The following is a 22,532-nucleotide window of genomic DNA, read 5'->3' on the forward strand; positions in this document are numbered from 1 at the left end:
GTGGGGAGAGGGGTGCTGGATGCCAGATAACTGGACTAGAAGGCAGACAATCATAGGGGACCAGGATAAATTTCGTGGACGACCTTGTGCTTCCACTGGGGGCTGGACGAGGGGCGGGACAGGGTGTTCCACTTACCCACGACCGAATACGCAGGCGTGCGCGCACGCATCCCCCCCACGCGCGCGCACATACACGCGCGCTCCGCTCTGCCGCGCCCCCGCCCCACAGGGCTCCACGATCAGCACCCAGGACAGCGCCACCGCCCGTGAGCGGGAGCGGGGGCGGGGCAGGGCGGGGCCGACGCGTCGGTGGCTCCGGGGAGGGTGCCGTTCAGCCGCCGAGCAGGTAGGAGCAGCGGGGACCCTCTCCCTAAGCCCATCCTCGTCCCCTTCCCTGGTGAGACAGAGTGTGCGTGGCGGGGGACACTGGGAGAGACCAACAGCGGAAGTGGGACGGCTGCAGCCTGAGCCGGAATGTTGGCATTTAGACTCCTGTGGAGACCAGGAGCCAGAGGGGGCGCGGGGAGAGCAGGGGAGAGTGAGAGACCCCTGGAGACCGAGGCCTGGCGACAGGCAGGGGGCAAGAGAGACAGACGGTGCGGGTTCGGGCCAGGGGCCCAGGAGGTCGGACAGAAATGGGGAATCCCGACTGAGGAGGTCACGAGGGTAGGTGTGAAGACAGAGCTCGGGGTGCGCGGGACAGGCGGCCGCGAAGGGAATGAGGGCCCAGCAGAGGCAGTTCACAGCCCCCCACATTCCCCGTAAGAATTGGAGAGGGAGGGGCGGGCGAGTCTCCCTCCTAGGGCCAGATGTGGAGGGAGGAGCTAGCTCTGGGCTCACGCGTGGACGAGCAGGGCCGCCCCCTCCCTATGCTCGCTTGTCCCGGGGTACCTGGGGTCCCTGCAAAGACACCTCGCGGGACCAGCCAGCCCCTCCCTGGCTAGGAGTCTGTGCGTAAGCCCCGCCCGTTGTCCTGGCAACAGGCCGTTGTCGCGGCAACCACCACTGAGCCCACCCCGCCCGAGCGGAGCTAGCTGTTGCTCCCGGCAACCCGGTGCGCAGGTTCCCACGCTCGCCTTTGCCTACTTCCGGCTCAGACCCCGGGGAAGGGCAGGGAAAGGGCAGCAGTCAGCGGGACTCGTGGTGCCCTGGAGGGAGGGGGGTCCCTTTGGGGTGGAACTAGCTCTTGGAACCCACCCCCAGCTCCGGTCCTCCGTCGCGGGGAGACCGAAACTACAACCCCCAGCATGCCTCGCGGCGGCGGGCGGACTCCAACGAGACCGGTCGCCCCGGAGGCCGATAGGAGTTGGAGTTCATGGCTGTTCCAAGGCCTGAGTGGATGTCCGGGTGGGCTGGGGGGCTAGGGTGCTTGGGTGTCTCCGCAGAAAGGACGTTAAGACCCCACCGCCATGTTCCCGGAGGCCCCAACTGCGGCGCCTCCGGCTCCCGACACGCCTCCTGATTCAAGTCGCATCAGCCACCGCCCTGGTGAGCGAGACCTGCGGCCGACCAGAGCGGAGGGCAAGCAGGGCCAAGATTCCCAGGGGCGGGATTTGGACGGGTGTATTCGGCTAGCAGTCCGGAAAATCCGGGCGGGATGATAGTCGGAATCCTGGACTTGAGTCTAAATGCAATGAAAAAGGAACAGGTTTGCGAGAAAGCCGAGAACCAGATCAAGGGGTGTTGAGTGGAATGGGACCTTAGATTGGTGAATTGGAAAGTCCACCTCTCCCTTATTTTAAAGATAGGGAAACTGAGGCCCAGGGGAGGGGCAGGGCTTCTAAAAGCCTCGGGTTGAGCAGAAATGAGAATAGGAGTGGTAGAGGAGGTGGAATTAACAGACAAGAATATCTGGAGGGATTAGGGCATCAAACCGCTTTATAGGTGAGATCAGTTGGAAGGAAAACACGGAAATAAAAGGACTGGGAATGGCTGGAGGGAAAACAAGGCCAGGATTCCAGCTTTCACATGTAGTCTGGACTGCATCAGTCAGCTTGCTCCCTAGGCCTCAGTGAGCATTGTCTCCATGCCCTCTGCAGTGCCGCCCTGGGCTCTGGCCACGATCGTGCTGGTCTCAGGCTTCCTTGTCTTCAGCTGCTGTTTCTGTCTCTTCCGGAAGCGTTGTCGGAGGCGGATGGGCAAGAAGAGCCAGGCCCAAGCCCAGGTCCACCTTCAGGAAGTGAAGGAGCTGGGCCGGAGTTACATAGACAAGGTGCGGCCTGACCCAGCCCCTTAGCCCTGCCCTTCCTGCACCCCAGCTCTGCTCCATGCCCCGGCCTCTCAGCCCTGCCCCTTCCCTCTTAACCTTACTGGCTCATCTGCCCTGTGCGCCTCGTCCTGCACTGGACCCTGGGGATGTGGATATGGACCAGACCTAGTCATTGTTCACAAGACCCGGTCCGATGAGGAGGTCAGACACACACACAGCCATTCACAACTCAGGGCTCTGCATGCTACACCAGAGCATGGAGAAACCACCTGACAACCTAGAGGGTCTGAGAAGGCTTCCCGGTGGAGGAGACTTCTGCGCTAAGTACCAAAGGACACACAGAGTTACTGATGGCAGAGAGACACATTCTAGGTTGAAGGAAGACCATGTGCTGAGGCCTGGAATCCAGATTCTGAGGCGTATTTTGGGAACAGAGTCATTTTCACAAATAGTTGGGGCGTAGAGTTCAAATATCCTGCGTCTCAGAGTGAGGCAACATGGATAGAGTAGTACCCATGTCATGGGGGTGGTTGGGAGCCGCAGAAGGGTTTTGAGCAAGAGGGTGCAGGGTCACATGGGTGTGAGCATGAATCCTCTGGAACCCATGTGGAGGGCAGATCCGGGGCAAGGAGACCAGGGAGGAGGCCGGTGTGCCAGCCCTGAGAAGGTGCAAGAAGCTTGAGGTGGAAGAGGCCACTGGAGTGGGAAACTAAAGGTTACCATGCAAGGATCTGATATCGGGACTGCATCACAGGATTCAGAGTGCAACAGTGTTCACCTGGGACCCACAGCCCTGGCTTTCCACTCCAGAGAAGTCGTTTCCCAGCTGTGTGACCTTGAGAAATCCATGATCCCTCTCTTCGCCTCAAGTCTGTGCTCCGTGTATTATTTCCCTTCCTCCCTTCTCAGCAAACAGCTGTTTGTTATAATTATACCCACAAGGGACGCCTTCTAGGGCCCTGGTATAGTATCCAGCCTGCATCCCCATCCCTAGCCAGTGATGCCCAAAGGCCATCTGCATCAGAATCACCTGTTGTTGAAACTCTAATTCTGTACCTTGCACCAGACCTACTGAGTCAGAATCTCGGAAGTGGAGACATTTTATGGCACTACTCCGGGGAATTCTGATCCCCGTTGAAATTGGTGCCTTGGGTTAGGAAGTCACATTCTAGTTTAGAATAGCAAATGCACAGTAAACATGCCATCTCTCCTCCATGTTTTTTGGTGGCAAGATCACTAATCAACGTGTGCATTTGGAGAACCCCTGTACACCCATTAGCATGTGAAATGAAGTTTCCTACATCCATCATCTGGGCAATGAGACACTGTATCAGTGCTTGTTTTTCTAGTCTAAGCATGACAAACAGGGCATGTGTGTCACCACCTGCAGCCCCATCCACGGAAGACATCACTAATCAAACTTGGACAAACATACTGCACTGTGTGTCACTATGGCTGCTCCTTGCCTGTAGCAGACATCATTAATCATACTGACTCTGATTAGCTTTCAAGTGCTTAGGTATATAACCAGAGGTATCTGTGAGCCTCCCTTGGCTTCTGGGCCTGGAAGATACCACTGCCAAGGGAGAATTCACCTGCCGTTGTCCCTGGCTCCCTAAGGTGCAGCCGGAAGTGGAGGAGCTGGAGCCGACATCGTCTGGTCCAGGGCAGCCACTGGCAGAGAAACATGAGCTAGGACAACTGCAGTACTCACTGGATTATGATTTTCAGAGCAGCCAGGTGGGTGTGAAAGAGGTGATGCTCCGGAGGGAGGATCCTAGGGGTTTTAGCTCCTTCTTAGAGAAGGTTCTAGAAGGGATGCTAAGAGTAGGATCCTTTTACCACTTTTCAGCTGCTGGTGGGCATCCTGCAAGCTGAGGGGTTGGCAGCCCTGGACCTGGGTGGCTCTTCTGACCCCTATGTTCAGGTCTACCTGCTGCCAGACAAACGCAGGCGGCATGAGACCAAAGTGCATCGCCAGACGCTGAACCCACACTTTGGAGAGAATTTTGCCTTCAAGGTGAGCTTCTGGCCTCCTGCCCCTTGCTGGGCAGCGTGCCTCCAGTCCCTGGAACACTAGGAATTGACTCTTCAACTTTTTCTGGAGGCACCACAGCTCAGGTTGCAGCTGCCAGCTCTGAGGATTATTCCACTTGACCCTGGGTGGCCCCTCTGGTCACTCCTGACCCCTGGGCTAGTCCCTTGGGCCTTGGACTGTCCACCTGGGTTCCCATGGACCCTCGCTGCCCCACTGGACGTCTTATACCCGGATGTGCTCCGTCTCACTTCATCTCTCTGATTTCCTGACTCCACCTCGTGCTCTCTTCTCTGCGCACCATCCCCCAGGTCCCCTACGTGGAACTGGGGGGCAGGGTCCTGGTCATGGCGGTGTACGACTTCGATCGCTTCTCTCGCAACGATGCTATCGGGGAGGTGCGGATCCCCATGAGCTCCGTGGACTTGGGGCGGCCAGTGCTGGCCTGGCGCGAGCTGCAGGCGGCTCCGCGGGAGGAGGTGAGCACTCGTGGCCACGCCCCCGCGGCTGGGCCCGCCCACCCCAGCCCCGGGCCAATCAGGTCACAGGCCTCCGGGCCGGGCCCCTGACACTGTCCTGGCAGGCGGACTCCTGGGCCTCCCCCTCCCCGCCGCGTGGTACCATTGAGGTCTCAGCTGGGCCAGACCGGTCCAAGGCGAGGGGAAGGGAAGACAGGTCGGAGGGGGAAGGATGCGGAGTGGGGCTCCGGTGATGGGTCCCTCTCTGTCTTTTTAGCAGGAGAAACTAGGAGACATCTGCTTCTCCCTCCGCTATGTCCCCACTGCCGGGAAGCTCACCGTCATCGTCCTGGAGGCCAAAAACCTGAAGAAGATGGACGTAGGAGGGCTGTCAGGTGTGTGGGATCCCGGGAAATGGAGGGGGGGGGCGTGTTCTGGCTGAGGTTCTGGTATTTTCTGGGTCCCAGGGCCCCTGGGGGACAGGGAGGTCCAGGCTGCCATGGGAAAACATATTCCATTTGGCACAGAGAGGAGACACGTGGGGTGCGTGGGGTGTCTCCATGTCGGCCCAAAGGAGAGTCTCAAGTTTTCCTCTCAGTCTGGTGCTCCTGGACTCAGCCGTGGTGGCTGTAAGACTCCGCCTCCCTCTCCCCAGATCCGTACGTCAAGGTACACCTGCTGCAGGGCGGCAAGAAGGTGCGCAAGAAGAAAACGACCATCAAGAAGAACACTCTGAACCCCTATTACAACGAGGCCTTCAGCTTCGAGGTGCCCTGTGATCAGGTCCAGGTGAGTTCAGACCTACCTGTAGCCCTGCCCAAAGGCCCGGGTCCTTAGAAATGCCCATCACTAGGGGAAGGGAGATTCCCTAGCCGGTCCTAGAATCAGGTCCTGACAGTCTGACGTCGTGTTCTCAATCGCTTTCCTCCTGTCTGGACCAGGAAGCCCCGCCCCCAAGAGAGACCCTGATGCCCCAGCCCTCCCCAAGTAAGACCAAGTAAGACCAGGAAGCCTCAGCCATCCCCCACCAAGTAAAACCAGATGCCCCATCCCCCCCAAGTAAGACCAGGATGCCCCAGACCCCCCTCCAAGCAAGACCAGGATGCCAGCCCCCTTAGGAGCTCTGGGTACTAAGAAAGAGACTTCCCCACCAGGTTTTAGGGACCATACCTAGCTAGACCCAGACCTGACCCCTTCACCTGTTTGAGAGTCCTGAAGTGCCCCCCTTAGGGTGCTGCTCCCTGAGGAGGCTCCTAGCAGCCCCTTATCAGCGGGGGCCTAGGGGTTCATCTCCTTTGAAACCTGATCGTGCAGGAAGAAAGACTCCAGCCGCCCCTCTACCCGAGGTCTCACGACCTCTCACCTGTCACCCTCCGCCCCGCCGGCCCGGCTCCGGCCAGCTCCAGATGAAGCTTTAGCCAAGGGTTTCACGAGGTCCTCAGAACTCTGGTTACTCGTGAGAGGGTCTTTCTCCTTACTCAAGGTAGCCGAGCCCCTCCTGTGCCTCCTTCCCACGCTCTGTCTCCTCTTCCCTCTCCCCACCCTAGAAGGTGCAGGTGGAGCTGACTGTGCTGGACTACGACAAGCTGGGCAAGAACGAGGCCATTGGGAGGGTGGCCGTGGGGGCGGCGGCTGGCGGGGCTGGCCTGCGGCACTGGGCAGACATGCTGGCCAACCCCCGGCGGCCCATTGCCCAATGGCACTCTCTGCGGCCCCCTGACCGAGTGAGGCTGCTGCCTGCGCCCTGACCACCCCAAGCCCATTGCCAAGCCTAGACTTGGCCCCTGACCCCGGGCTCCTGGCCAAAGCCACGGCCCAGGCCCACTTTCAAGCACTGCCCCCACGATCCCCCTCCCGCCCCAATCACCTGCCAACGCTGCCACCAAGCACAAACCCAGAAGCTCCAGGGATCCCCGGGGGAGGGGAGCAGTCTGGCCTGCCCCCACTCCCACCCTGGGGTCCCTTCCTCTGCTCTGACAATCAGTGACCCCAGCCTCCTGATCCCTGCACTCCCAACGCCACTGTTCCTGCACAGGATCACCCACTCCTGCCCCCAGTCTTGATCCCTTCACTGATCCTGGGACCAAATAAATACTCAGCAAGTTTGGTGGCCTGGCCCAGTGCTCTGTGGTGGGGGTGGGGACCCAAGAGGGTGGGTTCACAGGGCAGGGACAGGGAGGGAGACGCACTGAGGGAAACTTGCCCACCCATCCACTCATGTATTCATTGATTCGTTCACTCACCCCTGAGCCTCAGTTTTCTCATCTTTCTCATCTTTCTCATCTTTCTCGGTTTCTCATCTATCTGGAGATAAGAAAGAGTGAGAATAATGCCTACTGCATGTTTGCTGTGAGCAGTCCATGAAAATCACTTACCGTGGATTTATCTGTTCCTTCACCCTGATTTGTATAGATTTTCACACCCGAGTTTTACTTCCTCCTCCCTCAGTTCCTTCCATCATCCATCCATTCTATATTCCCCAAGGTCTTCTGTGTACCAGCTTCTGTGGAATGCCAGAAGCCCCAGATTGGTGCAAACCCAGGCTACCTCCAAGTGACTTACTTCTCATCAAGGAAGCAAAATAGATAGGCAGTGTCTGGTAATGAAATTTCCAGAGACTGGGAGAAAGGACAGAGTTATTCAGGGAAAGCCAATGGTTCCAACTCCACCTCACTCTTCTTTCAACAAATTCTGCTTCTGAGTATGTATCTAGGAAAGACGATTGTTTCATTGGCTTCTCCCTCATCTCATCCAGCACAGGATTTCAGGTGGTAGGCTATGGTCCATGAAAATTGGCAAAAGAGCTCTTGGGCACCAGGTAATGTGGAAAATGAGGCAAAAAGTACCCTCACATATTCAGGAAAGGGGCAGAGTAAAATTTGCCCCTGGTAGCCAATGGGAAAAGGGAAATCAGATCAGTCACATGGTTGTGATGTCCATGAGATTTAAAATATTTTTCCTAAGGGATGCAGTAATTTCCCATGTGTGATTGAGTGAAGGGGTATCTTTATGAAGACAGCCTATATGTTATTACTATTACTGCTACTATAGCCCATAATAATCCTCACAACTACCCCATGTAATTGACATGATTATTATTTCCAGTTGACAAATGAAGGAATTGTGCTTGAGAGAATTGACATGACATGATCCGAATCATATAGCCAGGAACTCTGTCTCTAAATCCTAGGATGGAATCTATTCTGAGTTAGATGATGACATTGGTCCTGAGTTTCAACCAGAAAGCAGACACATGGGACGTATAAGACCTTTACAAATCACGATCCACACTGGGAAGGAAGCCAGTGAGGGCTGAGAAAATTTGGAAAGAGTGGGCAGGGATAGCTTTCCTGAAGAGGTGATATTTGGACTGTCATTTGAATGACAAGAAGGAGCAAGGGTTGCAAAAAATTCAGTCATGAAAAGGAATGTTTATACTGATTCATAGTACAGCACAGATGAACCTTGAGAAACGTGATTGCAAGTGAAAGAAGCCAGACATAAATGGCCATATATTGGATGATTCTCGTGTATATGAAGTATCCAGAACAGGCGAATCCATAGAGGAAAAGAGTGGATTTGCAGTTTCGAGGGGCAAGGGAAAGGGAGATAAGCTAAATGAGTGATTGATGGGAACAGGGTTTCCTTATAGACTGATGAGAAAGTTCTGGAACTAGATAGTGGTGATGGTTACAGAACAATGTCACTAAACTTTATGCTGTGTGTATTTTGCCCCAATAAAAAATACCAAAGATGAGGGGAAGAGAATTCCGGGCAGAAGGAACCCTAAGTTGCAAAGGCCCTGAGGTGTGGTGGTGCATTCTCAAAAGCGCAGGGAGGCCAGTGTGTTCTGCAGGGACTGCTGAGATCTCTGCTGCAGTTCCTCAGCAGGCACTGTCTTCCCAGTGCCCAGAACTATCCTCAGGAGGCAGATGGACCTCGTTTCAATCCAGCAGCCCCCTGCCAGCTGCACATCACCATTCTCATTTTACAGAGCAGGAGAGTGAGGCACAGAAAAGATGACTGACTTGTCTAAGGTCATGTAGCTGGGTGAGGAGAAGAGGCAGAAAGCCGAGGTTCCTTGGGTCTGTGCCTGTGCTGGGTGCTGGGGCTGATCTGGAAATGTGTCTCACTCAAGTCCCTGACCTTGTAGAACTCTAAGACAGGCCATCACCTGGCTGAGGCCCGTCAGCCAGCAAACAACAGTGCAAGATGTAAGCCTAGGAATGTGTCACACCTAAAGCCACATCCTCGAGCATCCTCCCACCTGGTCCTCCAAATATAAAGTAGTGGGAGCCACAATGGGCTGCTGTGGGCATTCAGCTGGGTAGGCAGGAGCAGAACTCAGAGGAAGACCCCCGGTTAGGGTTGGAAGGATGAGCTGAACAACACAAAGAATTCAGACCTGGACGTAAAGGGGATCGGTGTGCTCCCCAGGATGTGCTATTACCAACTTTCTGAAGCACTGCTGTGTAGTCTGCCCATTTCCATCGTGCCAATACTCCCACTGTGGCTGATCTCAAGCCATCAGTGTGAATTTCCTGAATGTGGATCTGAGAAGAGGTGCTTGCTAGCACACCATCATATTTCCCAGGGTCAGGATGAGAGACCCCAAGTTCAAGGCAAAGCCAAAGCCAAAACCAACCCAAAAGCCCCACTCACATAAAACAGTATTTTAATGCAATATTTTAAAGAATCAAAATTAATTAAAAAAAAGAAATCCACAATGGGTGAAATACAAATATTTTAAAGACAAAATCTGACCTTGCACTTGGGCCACTGCCTCATCCTAATGCTGGCCCTGGTTCTAATAAAGCTTTATTTACAAAAGTAGACAATCCGTGGTCATAGTTTAACAATTTGATTTTTTAAACTATTGCCTTAAAATAGTATTTTTTCACTCAGGTCCACGGGATATAAATAACCCTAAGACCATCAATAATAGTAAAATAGAAAATGATGAGTTTTGAGTATGTGTTGCCTTTATTTTAATGTAATGTATTTCATTGGAATTTAATCTTCAGTAGTTACTTTAATAAAATTTTTATCTCTAATAATGACTATGTATATAACCAGGTTACAAAATTCCTGAAAATTAAACCACCAGGAGCCCGTGCTAGCTGGCCCCGGCATTTCGCTGCTACCACCGGATGAGAAGCCCTGAGTGGCAGAGCCAGCGTGTAAGGGGGAAAGGGGTCACAGAGGTCTGTAGTTTAAGGTCTAGGCCACCTCACTTTAATTTGGATGAATCGCGATTCTATTCCGTTGGAATAAACTGGTACCGTCCCCATCTCGGAAATGTGAACCGCCCAGGCCCCGCCCCTTCTCCGCTAGCGCCGTCGTCATGACAACCGCGTCCGCACGCTCTCCTTTCGTGCTAGGTAGTCTCCCCTCAGCTCTCCCATTGGCAAAAAGTTCGTCTAGGGGAAGTCCTGCTCGCTCTCGTTGGCTAATTGATCTCGGCGATACCAGCCCGCATACTCCCATTGGCTGATTGGTCGAAGAGGGCGGGGCCACAGGGAGCAGTCGGACTCGGCCAGCGAGCTCCGCACAGACCCAGTCGGGAGGGAGGGGGCGGCCCGGGGTTTTTGCCAGGATTAAGGTGAGGGAGTGTCTCGGAAGGGGCGAGTAGTCGGGCGGTCAGAGGGAATGGAGGGGCGACGCGGAGATTGGGATTCGCAGGATGTCTGTCCCGCAGGGCGATGACCACACCCGCAGGCTCGGGCGCGGGCTTTGGCTCCGTGTCCTGGTGGGGCCTGTCCCCAGCGCTGGACCTGCAGGCTGAGAGTGAGTCCCCCTGCCGGGACCACGTCTGACTCGGTGGCTGCGGTTCTCTGAGGCCCCAACGGCGGGGCGCCCCCCACCCCACCCACGGGTCCCAGATGGCTCCCCTGCTGACCACGAGTCACGGAACGTTAGCGGCTCTGCTCGACGAGGGATCGAGTCCTGCTGGGAGCTGTAGTCCACCGTGCTGGGGGCGGTTGCAGGGGGCGCTCTCCTGGCCACCTACCACATCCGCTGTCATCCTGCCAGGTCCTCCTGTGGATCCAGACTCACCGGGCCACACAGAGCACGGGACCCCCGAGTTGCACGTGCTGCTGTTGGGCTCCGTGGATGGGCGGCACCTGCTGCGGACCCTGGCTCGGGCAGCGCTCTGGCCGCGCAGGAGGTTCCACGTGAGCTGGGATTCTGGGGTCTCAGAAGGAGGAAGATGAAGATGGAAGCCCAGATTCTTGAGTCCTTGAAGGGGGGAGGCTGGGGACCTGGATTTCTAGGTCTGAGGGATGTGGAAGCTGGGGACCCAGCCTCTTGGGAGCTGGGGCTGGGGATTCCTGGACTCAAGTGGAAGGAAGAGCTAAGGACCAGTCTCCTGGGTGGAGGTGGGGAGGAAAGTTCTGAACGCCCAGACTCCTGTGTTTGGAGGGGGGAGGCTGGCGTACAGGACTCCTGGGTCCTGTGGAAGGAGGGGGCTGAGGTCCCCCATCCCCTGGTCTCCTAGGAGCCAGGGACACAGATCTCAGAACCATGCTCTCCCGTCCATCCTTCCAGTTCTATGTGCTGGAGAATAACCTGGAAGCTGTGGCCCGACACATGCTGATCTTCAGTCTCGCGCTGGAGGACCCTGAGAAGATGGGGCTGCAAGGTCAGTTGTAAGGACCCACGCATGCTGGTCCCCAGCCCCTCCTCTCTCCCTGCAGGGATTCTGACATCTCAGTGGTGCCGTTAAACACTTTGGTCATGTTCTCTAGTTCCTCACCGGCCCACCTGTTTGGCAGCGATGGAGCCTCAACTTTTTCCACCTGTTAAAATAGGGTCAAATATACTTCGTCCTAGAGCTGTTGAGAGAATTCCAGGAGAAAACCTACCTACAACTCTCAGCACAGTGCATGATGACACAGTGGGGTCATTTAACACCTCCTACTGCAGGAGAGGGCCAAGAGAGATCAAGGGGCTACCTGAGAGGTAGTGAGTCTCCCAGAGGTGGGGAGGGTTGCCTGAGCTCAGTCCTGCCCGAAGCCTCCCCCAGGCCTGAGCCTTCCCAGTTAGAAGTGTGAATCCCAGGAGTCGGCCTTGGGAAGGCAGCCTTGGAGGTGAGACAGAGGAGGAAGAGGAGAAGGACTTGGGTGGGAGGTAGAAAGTGATCATTTCCCAGTAACAACTTCAGCTGAGTGCTTAGAGCAAAGTCTGGACTGAGGCAAGTCTGTGTTCCAATTCTGACTGCTTGCTGTGTGACCTTAGGCTAGTACCTACTCCTTTCTGAGACTAAGTTTCTACAGTTGTAAAATGGGGATCCTAAAGTTCTGGTGGAGGAAAAAAAAGCATAGCTTCTGGCTTATGATATGGATTTAGTACATCTTAGCGATTTTTATTGTTCTCATTATTATGGATGGTAGCTGTCATTAATGGCCCAGGGCATTCAGAATTCACGGTACAGCTTTCACAGTACCTTGTAAAGGGCTTAAACAAATAGAATGAACCTCACCTATCTAACCAAGGGTATCTAGTTGTCTATTACAAGGTTCTTGAACAACTAAAATGAAACAACTTATCACTAATACATTTTAACACACATAATTCTCCATCTCTCTCTCTCTCTCTATATATATATATTTATATATATTATTTTATATATATATAACATATTTATATTAATATATATTAATTTATATATATATATATATATAAAAACGTAAACATGAAATTCAGGAGTGGGGTTACCTGTGGGAAGGAAGAGGCGAGGACATCTAGGTTAGGTGTGTGTTATTCTTGTTATTCTCGTTACTGGGATGGGAGGGGAGTTTGCCGGGTCCGTTATGCTCATAGGACCGTGAAATAGGATTCCTATAAAGGGGGTGTGCGTCATCCGCAGGTCTCACTTTTGCGCTCACCCCTATGCACCCCCCTCCCCCGCCCATTCTCTCGCGCCACCCCCGCAGAGAAGAGCGAGACCTTCCTGGAGGTGTGGGGGAACGCGCTGCTGCGCCCCCCGGTGGCCGCCTTCGTGCGCACCCAGGCCGACCGCCTGGCGCGCCTGGTCCCGGAGCCCGACAGACTGGTGGAGCAGCTGCCCTGGCTCAGCCTGGGCGCCCTCAAGGTGCCGTCACTGCCCGGAATCTGGATGGCCGCGGGAAGAATGGAAACGGGCAGTCCAGAAGGGTTTGCGCTGGTGGAGTGGGCTGGGGGCTCGGGAGAGTTCGAACCCCGGCTCCCCAGCTCCCACTGTGGGATTTGGCCTAGCGGGTGGCTTCTACTCGGAGCTTCAGTTTCTTCATCTGGGATGGAAGGGAGGGTCGAGTAGAAGCTGGTCTCCCTGCAGCCTCCTCTTCCTCCTCTCTCCCCACGCATGCCTGGCCCCGCAGTTCCGCGAGCGCGACACCCTGGAGGCCATATTCCGCTTCTGGACTGGCGGAGAGAAGGGGCCCCAGGCCTTCCCCATGAGCCGCCTCTGGGACTCGCGGCTGCGCCACTATCTGGGCTCCCGCTACGACGCCCGGCGCGGCGTCAGTGACTGGGACCTGCACATGAAGCTGCACGACCGTGGGGTGAAGGCGCTGGAACCCCGGCCCTGGGTGCGACAGAGGAGGGGCTGGTGGCCCATACGCCAGATTCGCTGACGTGTCTCCTTCCTCCCCCCACCCCAGGCCCGAGTCATCCACACCTGCGAATTCCGGCGTTGGAGGGACACCGGCGTTGCCTTTGAACTCAGAGACTCCAGCGCCTACCATGTGCCCAACCGGACCTTGGCGTCCGGGCGCCTCCTGAGCCATGTGCGTGTCCACTACCTTCCCTGGCCACTCTTCTTTCCGGGGACTCAGAGCAGGGGTCCCCAACATAGGTCTCACCCGCTTTTCTGCTTCCTCAGCGAGGGGAGCGCGTGGCTGCGCGTGGGTATTGGGGGGACATCGCTACGGGGCCCTTCGTGGCCTTCGGTATCGAAGCGGACGACGAGAGCCTCCTGAGGACCAGCAACGGACAGCCGGTCAAGGTGTGTGGCTGGAGTTGGGGCTGGAGGCGGGAGGAACCCTCCCCCGCGCCCCGTCCCCCGCACCTTTTCGGTGTGGCCTTTCCATCCAAGTAACAGGCCCCGCCCCTCCCTACTAACTAACCCAGTCTGGAAATCCAAGCTCGCCGTCCCGCTAGTTCAGGGGGCGGGCTGGGGGAGGAGTGGTTCTCTCAGCCCCATCCTGCCGGCGCGGAGGGGCCCCGAGTCTGACCACGACCCTCCCCCCAGACCGCGAGCGAGATCACCCAGCACAACGTGACGGAGATGTTCCGGGAGATGGCCGCCTGGGGGCGCCCGAGAGCCGCCCAGGGAGACCCCGAGCAGGTGCAAAGCAGCAGGGATGGAAGCCCGGAGCCCGGTAAGCCAGGGACTCAGCTCTCCCCTTGGTTGGGGGAAGCCGGGTTCAGGTGATAAAAGCGGACACATACTCCGGGCAAGAGTGGGACCCAGACTCCTCCCATCCCCGGCTCAGGCTCCAGGTGTTTCAAGTCCGAGCGTGTCCTAATACAGTTCCGAATGCCTGGACAAGTGACCACTCCCCCTTCCTGAAATTCCTTCTCTTTTTCTCCCTTTGTATTTCTCTCCCTCTCCTAAATCCTGACGCCATTCTTAGCATTCTGAATTCCAATAGTAAAATTCTATCCTCCCTGCAGAGAAGCCAAGAACATTCTAAGAAGTGCTCGGGTCCCAGCTCACCTTTGGAGAGACCTCTCCCCAAATCTGGGCCTGCCCCCATCCACCCCCCCCCAACCTGCCCCTCCCCATGTGTGTGGATGCCTTGTGTGGCCATGGGCCGCCCATTCCCTTTCTCTCTCTTGAGTCTCTGTTGCCTGTCCTGCCTCTGGGCCCACCTTCTCAAAATATTCCAAAAATCCATCTAAAGCAAACGATATGTAAGGGCTTCAAGACGGACAAGGAGTGTTATTTGCAAGCCCTGTGTGTCTGCCTAACTGTGCCCATCTTCCCCAGCAGCCCTGGGCCTGGAATCCTTCACTATCTACTTCCTGCCCCTCGGTTCGGCCCAGACTCTCAACCACAAGAGCTGCTACAAGGGGCGGTTCCAGCTTCTCTACGTGGCCTGCGGGTACGAGGACCTTGAATGGTCCCAGACTTCCCTCTCCCAGTCCTACCACCCTCAGACGCGGGAGTCGAGGCCCCCAGTCCCAACTCCCCAGGACCTGAAAGTCTGAGCTCAGGCCTCCCCTTTTCTCTCCGCAGGATGGTTCATCTTCTCAGCCCTGAGCTCGGGGAGTGCGTGGCCCCCGGAGGACGCCTGATTGTGGAACTCGCCCAGTGAGCCGGTGGGAGGGCAGGGCAGGGAACTTACAGGCTGGGGGCCGAAAGCCAGGTCCCCTAACACGCCGCTTCCCGGTTTCAGGTACCTGGTGGACCTGCGGCAAGAGCAGCTGCAGGGCTTCTCTGCTCGGGTTGCGGAGCTAGCTCAGAAGGCTGGTTTCGCCCCCCACACCCAGGCCAGGCCCTCGGAGACCTTGGCACGCTTCTGCAAGTCCGAGGATGCTCACCGCCTCACTGACCCTGCGGGGGAGTCCGGGACTCCGCCCCCTGAGGCCCCGGCCCCGCCCCTTGAAGCCAGGAATCGGCCCCTTGAGGACCTGACCCAGCCTCCGCAAGGCCCGGCCCCAACCTCTGAGCCGGTCAAGCTGCCGTCAGAGTCACAAGCTTCACAGTCAGAAGTTCTGGCTCCTCCCACAGGGAGTCAGACCCCCAAACCGGAGTCTGACCAGAACCCCAGGGCCCCAGCTCCCCAGCTCTGACTTCTAAAGTCAGGTCCTGGAATCAGCACCCGCCTCCAGAAGTACACGCTGTCATACTCATCATACTCACCCAGCCCCAGGGTTGTTGCTAGACTTTGATTCCATTTCTGAGATTCTCTATTCCTGGGATTCTAGATTGTTCTCCCAGAGTTCGCCATCTCAGTCCTGAGACTGCACGCAGCCTAGAGGTCCTGTCCCGGGTCTCAGGCCCTCTGCACGACACCCTTGTCCCCAGACGTCCCATTCCTAACTGGTGGTTGGGGGAGTCTGCTCCTCTGGGGTGGTCAGCACCCACGCGGCCCAAGTAAAGAGCTGGGTCCCCTTTTCCGTGTGTTCGTGTGTCTTTCCTATCTCCTGGGGTGGAAGAGGGGAGGGGCAGGGTGGCCAACAAAGGAGAACCGGGACCAAATGTCTGGTTTTTAAAGTGAACTAGGGGTGGATTTCTCTCTGCCGTTGTTTGAGAGCCTGGGCATCCCACACCTGGATCCTAAATATGTCACCACAATTTACTGAATGGCCAAGAGGTTTGGGGTATTGAAACTGACCATAAGAAGGCGAAAATGATAGAGCTGTAGCCCTCACGAAAACCGCGACTTAGTGAGGGGATGGGGCCCAGACCCTCGAGGGACGAAGCGGGGATGGGGGTGGGGGTGGAGATGGGCTGCTTCTGGGTCTGAGGCGGGGGCTGGAGGCCTGGACTCCTCGGTCGGAGGGAGCCAGGGGTCAGATTCCTGGCAGGCAGGGTGGAGGGGCGATCCAGCTGGAGCATGGCCCACCCCACCCCTCACGCGCCCTGTTATCTCGCATTCTGGGCAGGGGGAGGAGGGAACAGCAGTATATTTAGTCTCGGTCCTCGCCCTTTATCTCAGTGTCCTCAGTGGGGCTTGAGGAGCTTGGAAGAGACTGAAGTCTTGAAGTCCCAGGGACCTACAAGGTCACCGCGGACGCCCCCTCACGGACCCTCGCAGAGTCTCTCGCCCCTTTTCTGCCTCCTGTAGCTCCAGGCCTGAGGGTCAGCATGACCGACAAGTGAGTGCACCGCGGGTACCCAGACTCCAGAGGCCCGAGACAGTGGGAGGTGGGGCGATCCTTGCAGCCCTGAGGGAGTGAGAGCTGCGAGGCTGGACACCTGGCCTGAGAAGGGCGGTGGGGCAGGACTGCCGGGTGTGGGAAAGAGGTAAGAGGGTGAGAATCAGGCCCTAGGACCTGAGGAAGGGGTAGCTGGCGGGCCGGCCTCTCGGTCAGCTCTGACCGACTGGACAGACGCAGGCACACGTAACCCCCTCTCGTGGTTTCTGTCTCTCTAGGAGCGACGACGCGGTGAGAGCGGGCGTGGGCCAGGCCAGGGCCGCGTGGCCGGGAGGGCGCTGCAGGGAGGGCCTGGGCAGAGGCTGCGCCCTGGGAGGCGGCACGCAGAGGCGCCGGGGTCCCGGTGCTGACTTGGCTCTGTCCCCCTAACCCCAGGCGGGGAGCCCGGCCCCCGCGCCCCCGCCGATCCGACGCCGCTCCTCCAACTATCGCGCCTACGCCACGGAGCCGCACGCCAAGGTGAGGGCGGGGCGGGGCCTGCGGGGGCGGGACTTTGTGAGCGGAGTCCTAGCGGATGAGGGGAATCAGGGGCGGAGTTTCGCAAAAGGCCGGCTCGATCTGAGGAGAATGGCCGGTGGGCGGAGTCCGGGGCGGGAGTTGGAGGTGGGCCCGTATTGAACCTGGTTGGAGGGGACGGGCTATGAAGCCCCTCCCACTACCCGCCTTCGGAACCCTCTCTGATCCTTCCCTGCCCAATCTCACCCCGGCAGAAAAAGTCTAAGATCTCCGCCTCGAGAAAACTTCAGCTGAAGGTGCGGATGAGCCTGGAGAGGGCGCCATGATGTCATCGGGGCGGAGCTTTAAAGTTGGGCGGGGCCTCCGTCCGTGAGTGGGCGGGGCTTTGGCTGGGAGCCCCGTAGTCTGGAGGGGTAGGGCCTTGGAGTGATGGACACCGACCTTGACGGGGCGGGTTTCTGTGAATAGAGGGCGGAGCCCGGCGGAGGCGGCTTCCCTGCGCTGCTCGGTCTTCATCCCGCTACCCGTGTGGGCTGCGGTCCCGCCTTCCCTCCACAGACCCTGATGCTGCAGATTGCGAAGCAGGAGCTGGAGCGGGAGGCGGAGGAGCGGCGTGGGGAAAAGGGGCGAGCTCTGAGCACGCGCTGCCAGCCTCTGGAGCTGGCCGGGCTGGGCTTCGCGGAGCTGCAGGTACCGGCTCTAATCCCGGACTCCCGCCCAGCCGCGGGTCCGCGGTTCCTAGTGTCCGGTCTTGCATCCTTGGGAGTCAGAGGCCCTACTGTCCTCCCCAAATACTCAGGACCTTGGGAACCGAACTCCCAAGCCTTAGCCTCGGGAATTCAGAAATGTGGCTGCAGCTGCTCAGTCACAAAACCTAGAGGTTGGTTCCTCCAGCCCTAATTCTGTCAGATTGTCGGGACTCCTGGCTCCTAGCACCTTCTGTTCCAAGTTCCCCAGAACCCGGCTTATCTAGGCTGCGAGCTCCTCTTCCCGTAGATCCAGGAGTCAGGGTCCCCAGCTTTCTCCCCAACACACACACTGCGTTCCTCCTCTAGGACTTGTGCCGACAGCTGCACGCCTGCGTGGACAAAGTGGATGAGGAGAGATACGACGTGGAGGCGAAAGTCACCAAGAACATCACGGAGGTGGGAGGCGCTGGGCAGTCTGGGCCTCTTTAGGGAAGGATGCAATGGCCAGGGCTGTGGTCTCAGCCTGACCTCTTGCAGTGCCTGTGGCTGCAGGGACCAGGAGACGCAGGACCACTCTGTGAGTCTGGCAGGGAGGGGGCAGACGGATAAGTACCCTGGGGTCAGGGAAGGCAGTTCCAAGCAGAGGAAAAGCCGGAGGTGAGAAATCAGAAAAAATATCTGTGGAATGTGTGACTGGAGCACCGAGTGTTGGTAACTGAACCCATGTGCCAGGGAACTGAGATGCGTGCAGCCTGCCCAGGAGGCGGTGGTGGCCTTCAGGGGCGAGGCTGGAGCAGATCCCGTCCCAGGCCGAGGAGCTTGGACTTTGTCCTGAAGGCGGTGGGAGTCTGAGTGACGGAGAGCCTCGATGAGACCTGGGGAGGGACAGGACGGAAGCGTAGGGTGCAAGGGTGGGGCGACGAGGAAGCAGAGGGAGGGGTCTCCACCTAGGCTAATGGCTGCTCCCAGATTGCAGATCTGACCCAGAAGATCTACGACCTTCGAGGCAAATTCAAGCGGCCCACCCTGCGGAGGGTGCGGATCTCAGCGGATGCCATGATGCAGGCGCTGCTGGGGGCCAGGGCGAAGGAGTCCTTGGACCTGCGGGCCCACCTCAAGCAGGTGAAGAAGGAGGACACAGAGAAGGTGAGTGAGGCTAGAGCCAGGAAAGGCGGCCGAGGACGGCGTCTGGGGGCAACAACCCTAGGGCCTTAGCTGGGGGCAGATGGCCCTTGGAGGCGTGGGGAGAAGACGCTGGTAAGGGGTCCTCAACAGATTGTACGGGAGCAGCACAGGAAATGCAAGAGGGAGACAAGAAGTAGCAAGGAATGAGGACGTGCATGAGAGAAAAGCAGTGCAGTAGAGAGCAGGACCCGAAGGGGAAGACAGGGACTGTACTAGGAAGAGAAGCAAGGGGGCCGGAAGTGCACGAGGGCGAGAAGCAGCGCTTGCGGGGACTGGAAGTGCGTGAGAGAGAAAGGAAGTGCTTCAGAACCAGATCGGAGGTCGGGCATTCATAGCAGAGCTGCCCAGCCGGCTGAATGGCAGGTGGAGACTGCAGAGCAGGAGGAGACTCTCACCTCTGACCCCATAACTCCAGGAAAACCGGGAGGTGGGAGACTGGCGCAAGAACATCGACGCACTGAGCGGAATGGAGGGTCGCAAGAAGAAGTTTGAGGGCTGAGCCTGCCTGTCCACCACCCTGGCCCTGAGGAATAAAGCTTCTTTCTGAGCTGGGCATGGCTGCGTGTCTACTACCTGGGGCCTTAGGTGTGAGGCAGACGGGACAACTGAGGTGGGGCCCCCAGAGTCCCACATCAGGAGCAGAGCTGGGGTCCCACTACTGGGCATCCTTGGCTCCTCTGCTCCAGCGACGTTGCACAGAGATGCCGAGGCCAAGGCCCAAGGAGAGACACACAGAGACAGTCAGAGACATGGAGAGAGACCCTGGAAAGACCTAGAAGGATAGAGATATGGATACAGGGCCAAAAAGACAGAAATGGGGTCAAAAACACCCATAGACGGACACCTAGAGGCGGATACACAAGGGCACCCGTGGAGACGCAGAGACAAAAACAGAAAGACAATTTGGAGGGAGGCACTGAGACCCAAAGAGAACCCCTGGGAAACAGGCAGAAACGGAAACAAGAGACAGCAGGCAGTGAATGACACAGAGGGTTGAGGACTCCCGCTCTCCAAGGCTGTCACCCCTAGAGCTCAAGGTCATGGCTTGGTTGGAAAGGGGAAGAGGGATCAGTGTCAGAGGGAACCGGGTGGGGTGTGTGTGTGTGTGTGTGTGAGTGAGGTCGCACAGCCGATCCCCACCCTTCCCCTCCCCCAGCACACACCTGCTTCCCCACTTCAGTGCCTGTTGTCACCAGGATGGAATCCTGGTGGCAGACAAAGGGGTTGGGGGTGGGGAAGGGGAGACTGAGAAGCATGGACACACACAGAGGTGAAGAGTCACAGAGACAAAGGAGAGACAGAGGAATAGGGTCTGAGAGATGGAAGCCCAGAGATACAGAAAGGGAGCAACAGCCACAGAACGTGTCTCCTGTACCCTCTTGTCAATCAGCAGTTTCCCAGACCTACTGTGTGCTCAGCCCAGGGACTGCAAAGCCCAGTGTTGTAAGGGATGTGGGGCGCACTGAGGTTCCCAGCAGCCTGACCCAGCTCTGGGTTCCTGGCAGAGGTGGAGGACGGGTCTCGGGCACCCAGGAGGTGCGGGGATCCTGAAGGTGGAGCCAGAGTGGGGGCAGGGCAGCCTCTGAGCAGGGACTCCGATTTGGGGAAAGGAATTCTCTGCCCTCCCTCCCTGTGGGGCGGGGCTGGGCCTGCGCTTATAAACCCAGGGTGCTTCAGCACGCCCGGCAAGGCTCTGCCCACCGTTTACTGCCTCTGCAGATCCAGCCTTAGGTAAGCCCCCCGCCCCTCCAGTCCCCAGGGATGGTGTCCTTGGGGGAGGAAGCCAAGGGGATTGGAGATGTGAGGGGTGTGCAGAAGAGCTGTGGGGGTGGACGGGGCACAACAATGAAGATCTGGGAGTTCAGGAGGGTCAGACTTTAGGGGACTGAGGATGGAGGGGAAGGTATTGGGATGTGGGGGTTAGAGAATTGATGGGGGGTGCTGGATTTCAGTGTCCCAGAACATAACACCTCAGACCCAGGAGGTTTAAGTCTGAGGGAATCTCAAGAATGGGGGTCATCTGGGCTTAGATATCAAGTCTGGGAGTCAAGAGAGGGTGTGATGTCTCAGAATCCGAGGATTTAGGAATTGGGGTCTCAGGATCTGGGGTCTTAATGGAGGGGTCAGAATTTGTAGTATTATAATTTGGGGTATTCTGAGTTGGGTCTTTTGAGTTTGGGTATCCAGATTACGGGGTCTCATGATCTTGAGGTTTCAGAATTTAGGAGATGTCAAGACTGAGGTGGTTAAGATCTTAGGGTGTCTGAGCCCAGAATCTGGAGTATCAAGAACTGGGGAGTCAAACTCTGGACATACGAGGACTTGCTTGTCCCCAGAAAGCAGGCGCATTGTAAGGTGGGGTCCCAGGGTCTGTGGGTGTTGGAACTTGGGCTCTTAACCTGTGTACCTTGGGACATGGGGGAGCTCAGAGATTGGGGAGTCTAAGTGTTAAGGGGTCAGGATGAGGTCTGTGGCCCCGGCTGCTCTTGATGCGCCCTGCCCCCTCCACTCTGGGTGAGGGGTGGAGGGGGAGACAGGTGGGGAAGACAACCAGCCAGAGGGCAGGGGTGGGTGGGTGGGAGAGGGGCGGTGTGACCGACTCCCAGGCGCACCCTCCTTCATCCCTTAGGAAACGTCCTGTTTCACCATCTATGACATCCCCCTGAAATAGACTTTGGGGGTGGGGCGGCCATTGTCTTCAGGCCACAGTCCCTGCGCAAATACCTTCTCCTAATCCCAGCTCAGATCAGGTTCCCATGGACATGTCATAAGACAAAAGAGGACAGCTGTGGGAGGCGGGGGCAGGCAGAGGCTGCAGCTCTGGGGCCGCGCCCAGGCCACACCTCCCGATGCCGGTCCCCCTGTCCCAGCCCCTCCTCCTTCAGAGCCAGGAGCCCAGCCCCCAGCCCCCTCCCTCGGACCCAGGAGCCCGGGCCCCCAGCCCTCCTCACTCGGACCAGGAGCCCGGGCCCGCAGCGCCCTCCCTCGGACCCAGGATTCCGGGCCCGCAGCCCCCTCCCTCGGACCCAGGAGCCCGGGCCCCCAGCCCTCCCCCTCGCACCCAGGAGCCCGGGCCCCCAGCCCCCTCCCTCGGACCCAGGAGCCCGGGCCCCCAGCCTTCCTCACTCGGACCCAGGAGCCCGGGCCCCAGCCCCCTCCCTCGCACCCAGGACCCCGGGCCCTCAGCCCCCTCCCTCGGACCCAGGAGCCCGGGCCCCCAGCCCTCCCCTCGCACCCAGGAGTCCGGGCCCGCAGCCCCCTCCCTCGGACCCAGGAGTCCGGGCCCGCAGCCCTCCTCCCTCGGACCCAGGAGTCCAGGCCCGCAGCCCCCACGCTCGGACCCAGGAGGCCGGGCCTGCAGCCCCCTCCCTCGGACCCAGGAGTCCAGGCCCGCAGCCCCCCTCCCTCGGACCCAGGAGTCCGGGTCCGCAGCCCCCTCCCTCGGACCCAGGAGTCCAGGCCCGCAGCCCTCCTCAGACCAGGAGCCCAGGCCCCCAGCCCCTCCCCCTCGCACCCAGGAGCCCAGGCCCCTGCCCCCTCCCTCGGGCCCGCAGCTCACGCCGCGTGTTCTCCGCGGTCCTTAGGTCGCAGCAGGATGTCAGACGCGGAGGAGCAAGAGTATGAGGAGTGAG

The 22,532-nt window shown here is 58.0% G+C and overlaps 3 protein-coding genes across 6 annotated transcripts; all 3 read left to right on the top strand.

Moving 5' to 3' along the window:
* The first annotated feature begins 209 nt into the window (after positions 1-209).
* On the top strand, positions 210-6,802 carry SYT5 (synaptotagmin 5). Of its 3 annotated transcripts, none has more exons than XM_017659133.3 (9): positions 210-346; positions 1,365-1,488; positions 2,040-2,212; positions 3,830-3,949; positions 4,062-4,229; positions 4,556-4,723; positions 4,980-5,097; positions 5,358-5,491; positions 6,250-6,802. In XM_017659133.3, the coding sequence occupies exons 2-9, from the start codon at positions 1,410-1,412 to the stop codon at positions 6,448-6,450; spliced, it is 1,161 nt and encodes a 386-aa protein (XP_017514622.2). In that variant the 5' UTR covers positions 210-346; positions 1,365-1,409; the 3' UTR covers positions 6,451-6,802. The 3 variants fall into 3 exon arrangements, with proteins under 3 accessions (XP_017514622.2, XP_017514623.2, XP_036881739.2); XM_017659134.3 differs by having other exon boundaries at positions 4,983-5,097; XM_037025844.2 differs by lacking the exon at positions 210-346 and adding an exon at positions 538-666.
* Positions 6,803-10,178: 3,376 nt separating this feature from the next.
* On the top strand, positions 10,179-15,806 carry DNAAF3 (dynein axonemal assembly factor 3). 2 transcript variants are annotated; one of them, XM_017659121.3, is made up of 12 exons: positions 10,179-10,304; positions 10,401-10,489; positions 10,736-10,878; positions 11,252-11,345; positions 12,640-12,797; positions 13,063-13,245; positions 13,345-13,470; positions 13,566-13,688; positions 13,935-14,064; positions 14,676-14,790; positions 14,925-14,999; positions 15,085-15,806. In XM_017659121.3, the coding sequence occupies exons 2-12, from the start codon at positions 10,405-10,407 to the stop codon at positions 15,479-15,481; spliced, it is 1,629 nt and encodes a 542-aa protein (XP_017514610.3). In that variant the 5' UTR covers positions 10,179-10,304; positions 10,401-10,404; the 3' UTR covers positions 15,482-15,806. The 2 variants fall into 2 exon arrangements, with proteins under 2 accessions (XP_017514610.3, XP_017514611.3); XM_017659122.3 differs by having other exon boundaries at positions 14,679-14,790.
* Positions 15,807-16,363: 557 nt separating this feature from the next.
* TNNI3 (troponin I3, cardiac type) lies at positions 16,364-19,452 on the top strand. Its single transcript, XM_017659124.3, has 8 exons — positions 16,364-16,510; positions 16,789-16,801; positions 16,946-17,029; positions 17,281-17,322; positions 17,585-17,716; positions 18,082-18,171; positions 18,685-18,861; positions 19,316-19,452. The coding sequence occupies exons 1-8, from the start codon at positions 16,500-16,502 to the stop codon at positions 19,397-19,399; spliced, it is 633 nt and encodes a 210-aa protein (XP_017514613.2). The 5' UTR covers positions 16,364-16,499; the 3' UTR covers positions 19,400-19,452.
* Positions 19,453-22,532: the final 3,080 nt, after the last annotated feature.

Source organism: Manis javanica, chromosome 17 (assembly GCF_040802235.1).
Source record: "Manis javanica isolate MJ-LG chromosome 17, MJ_LKY, whole genome shotgun sequence".
Lineage (NCBI taxonomy): Eukaryota > Metazoa > Chordata > Mammalia > Pholidota > Manidae > Manis > Manis javanica.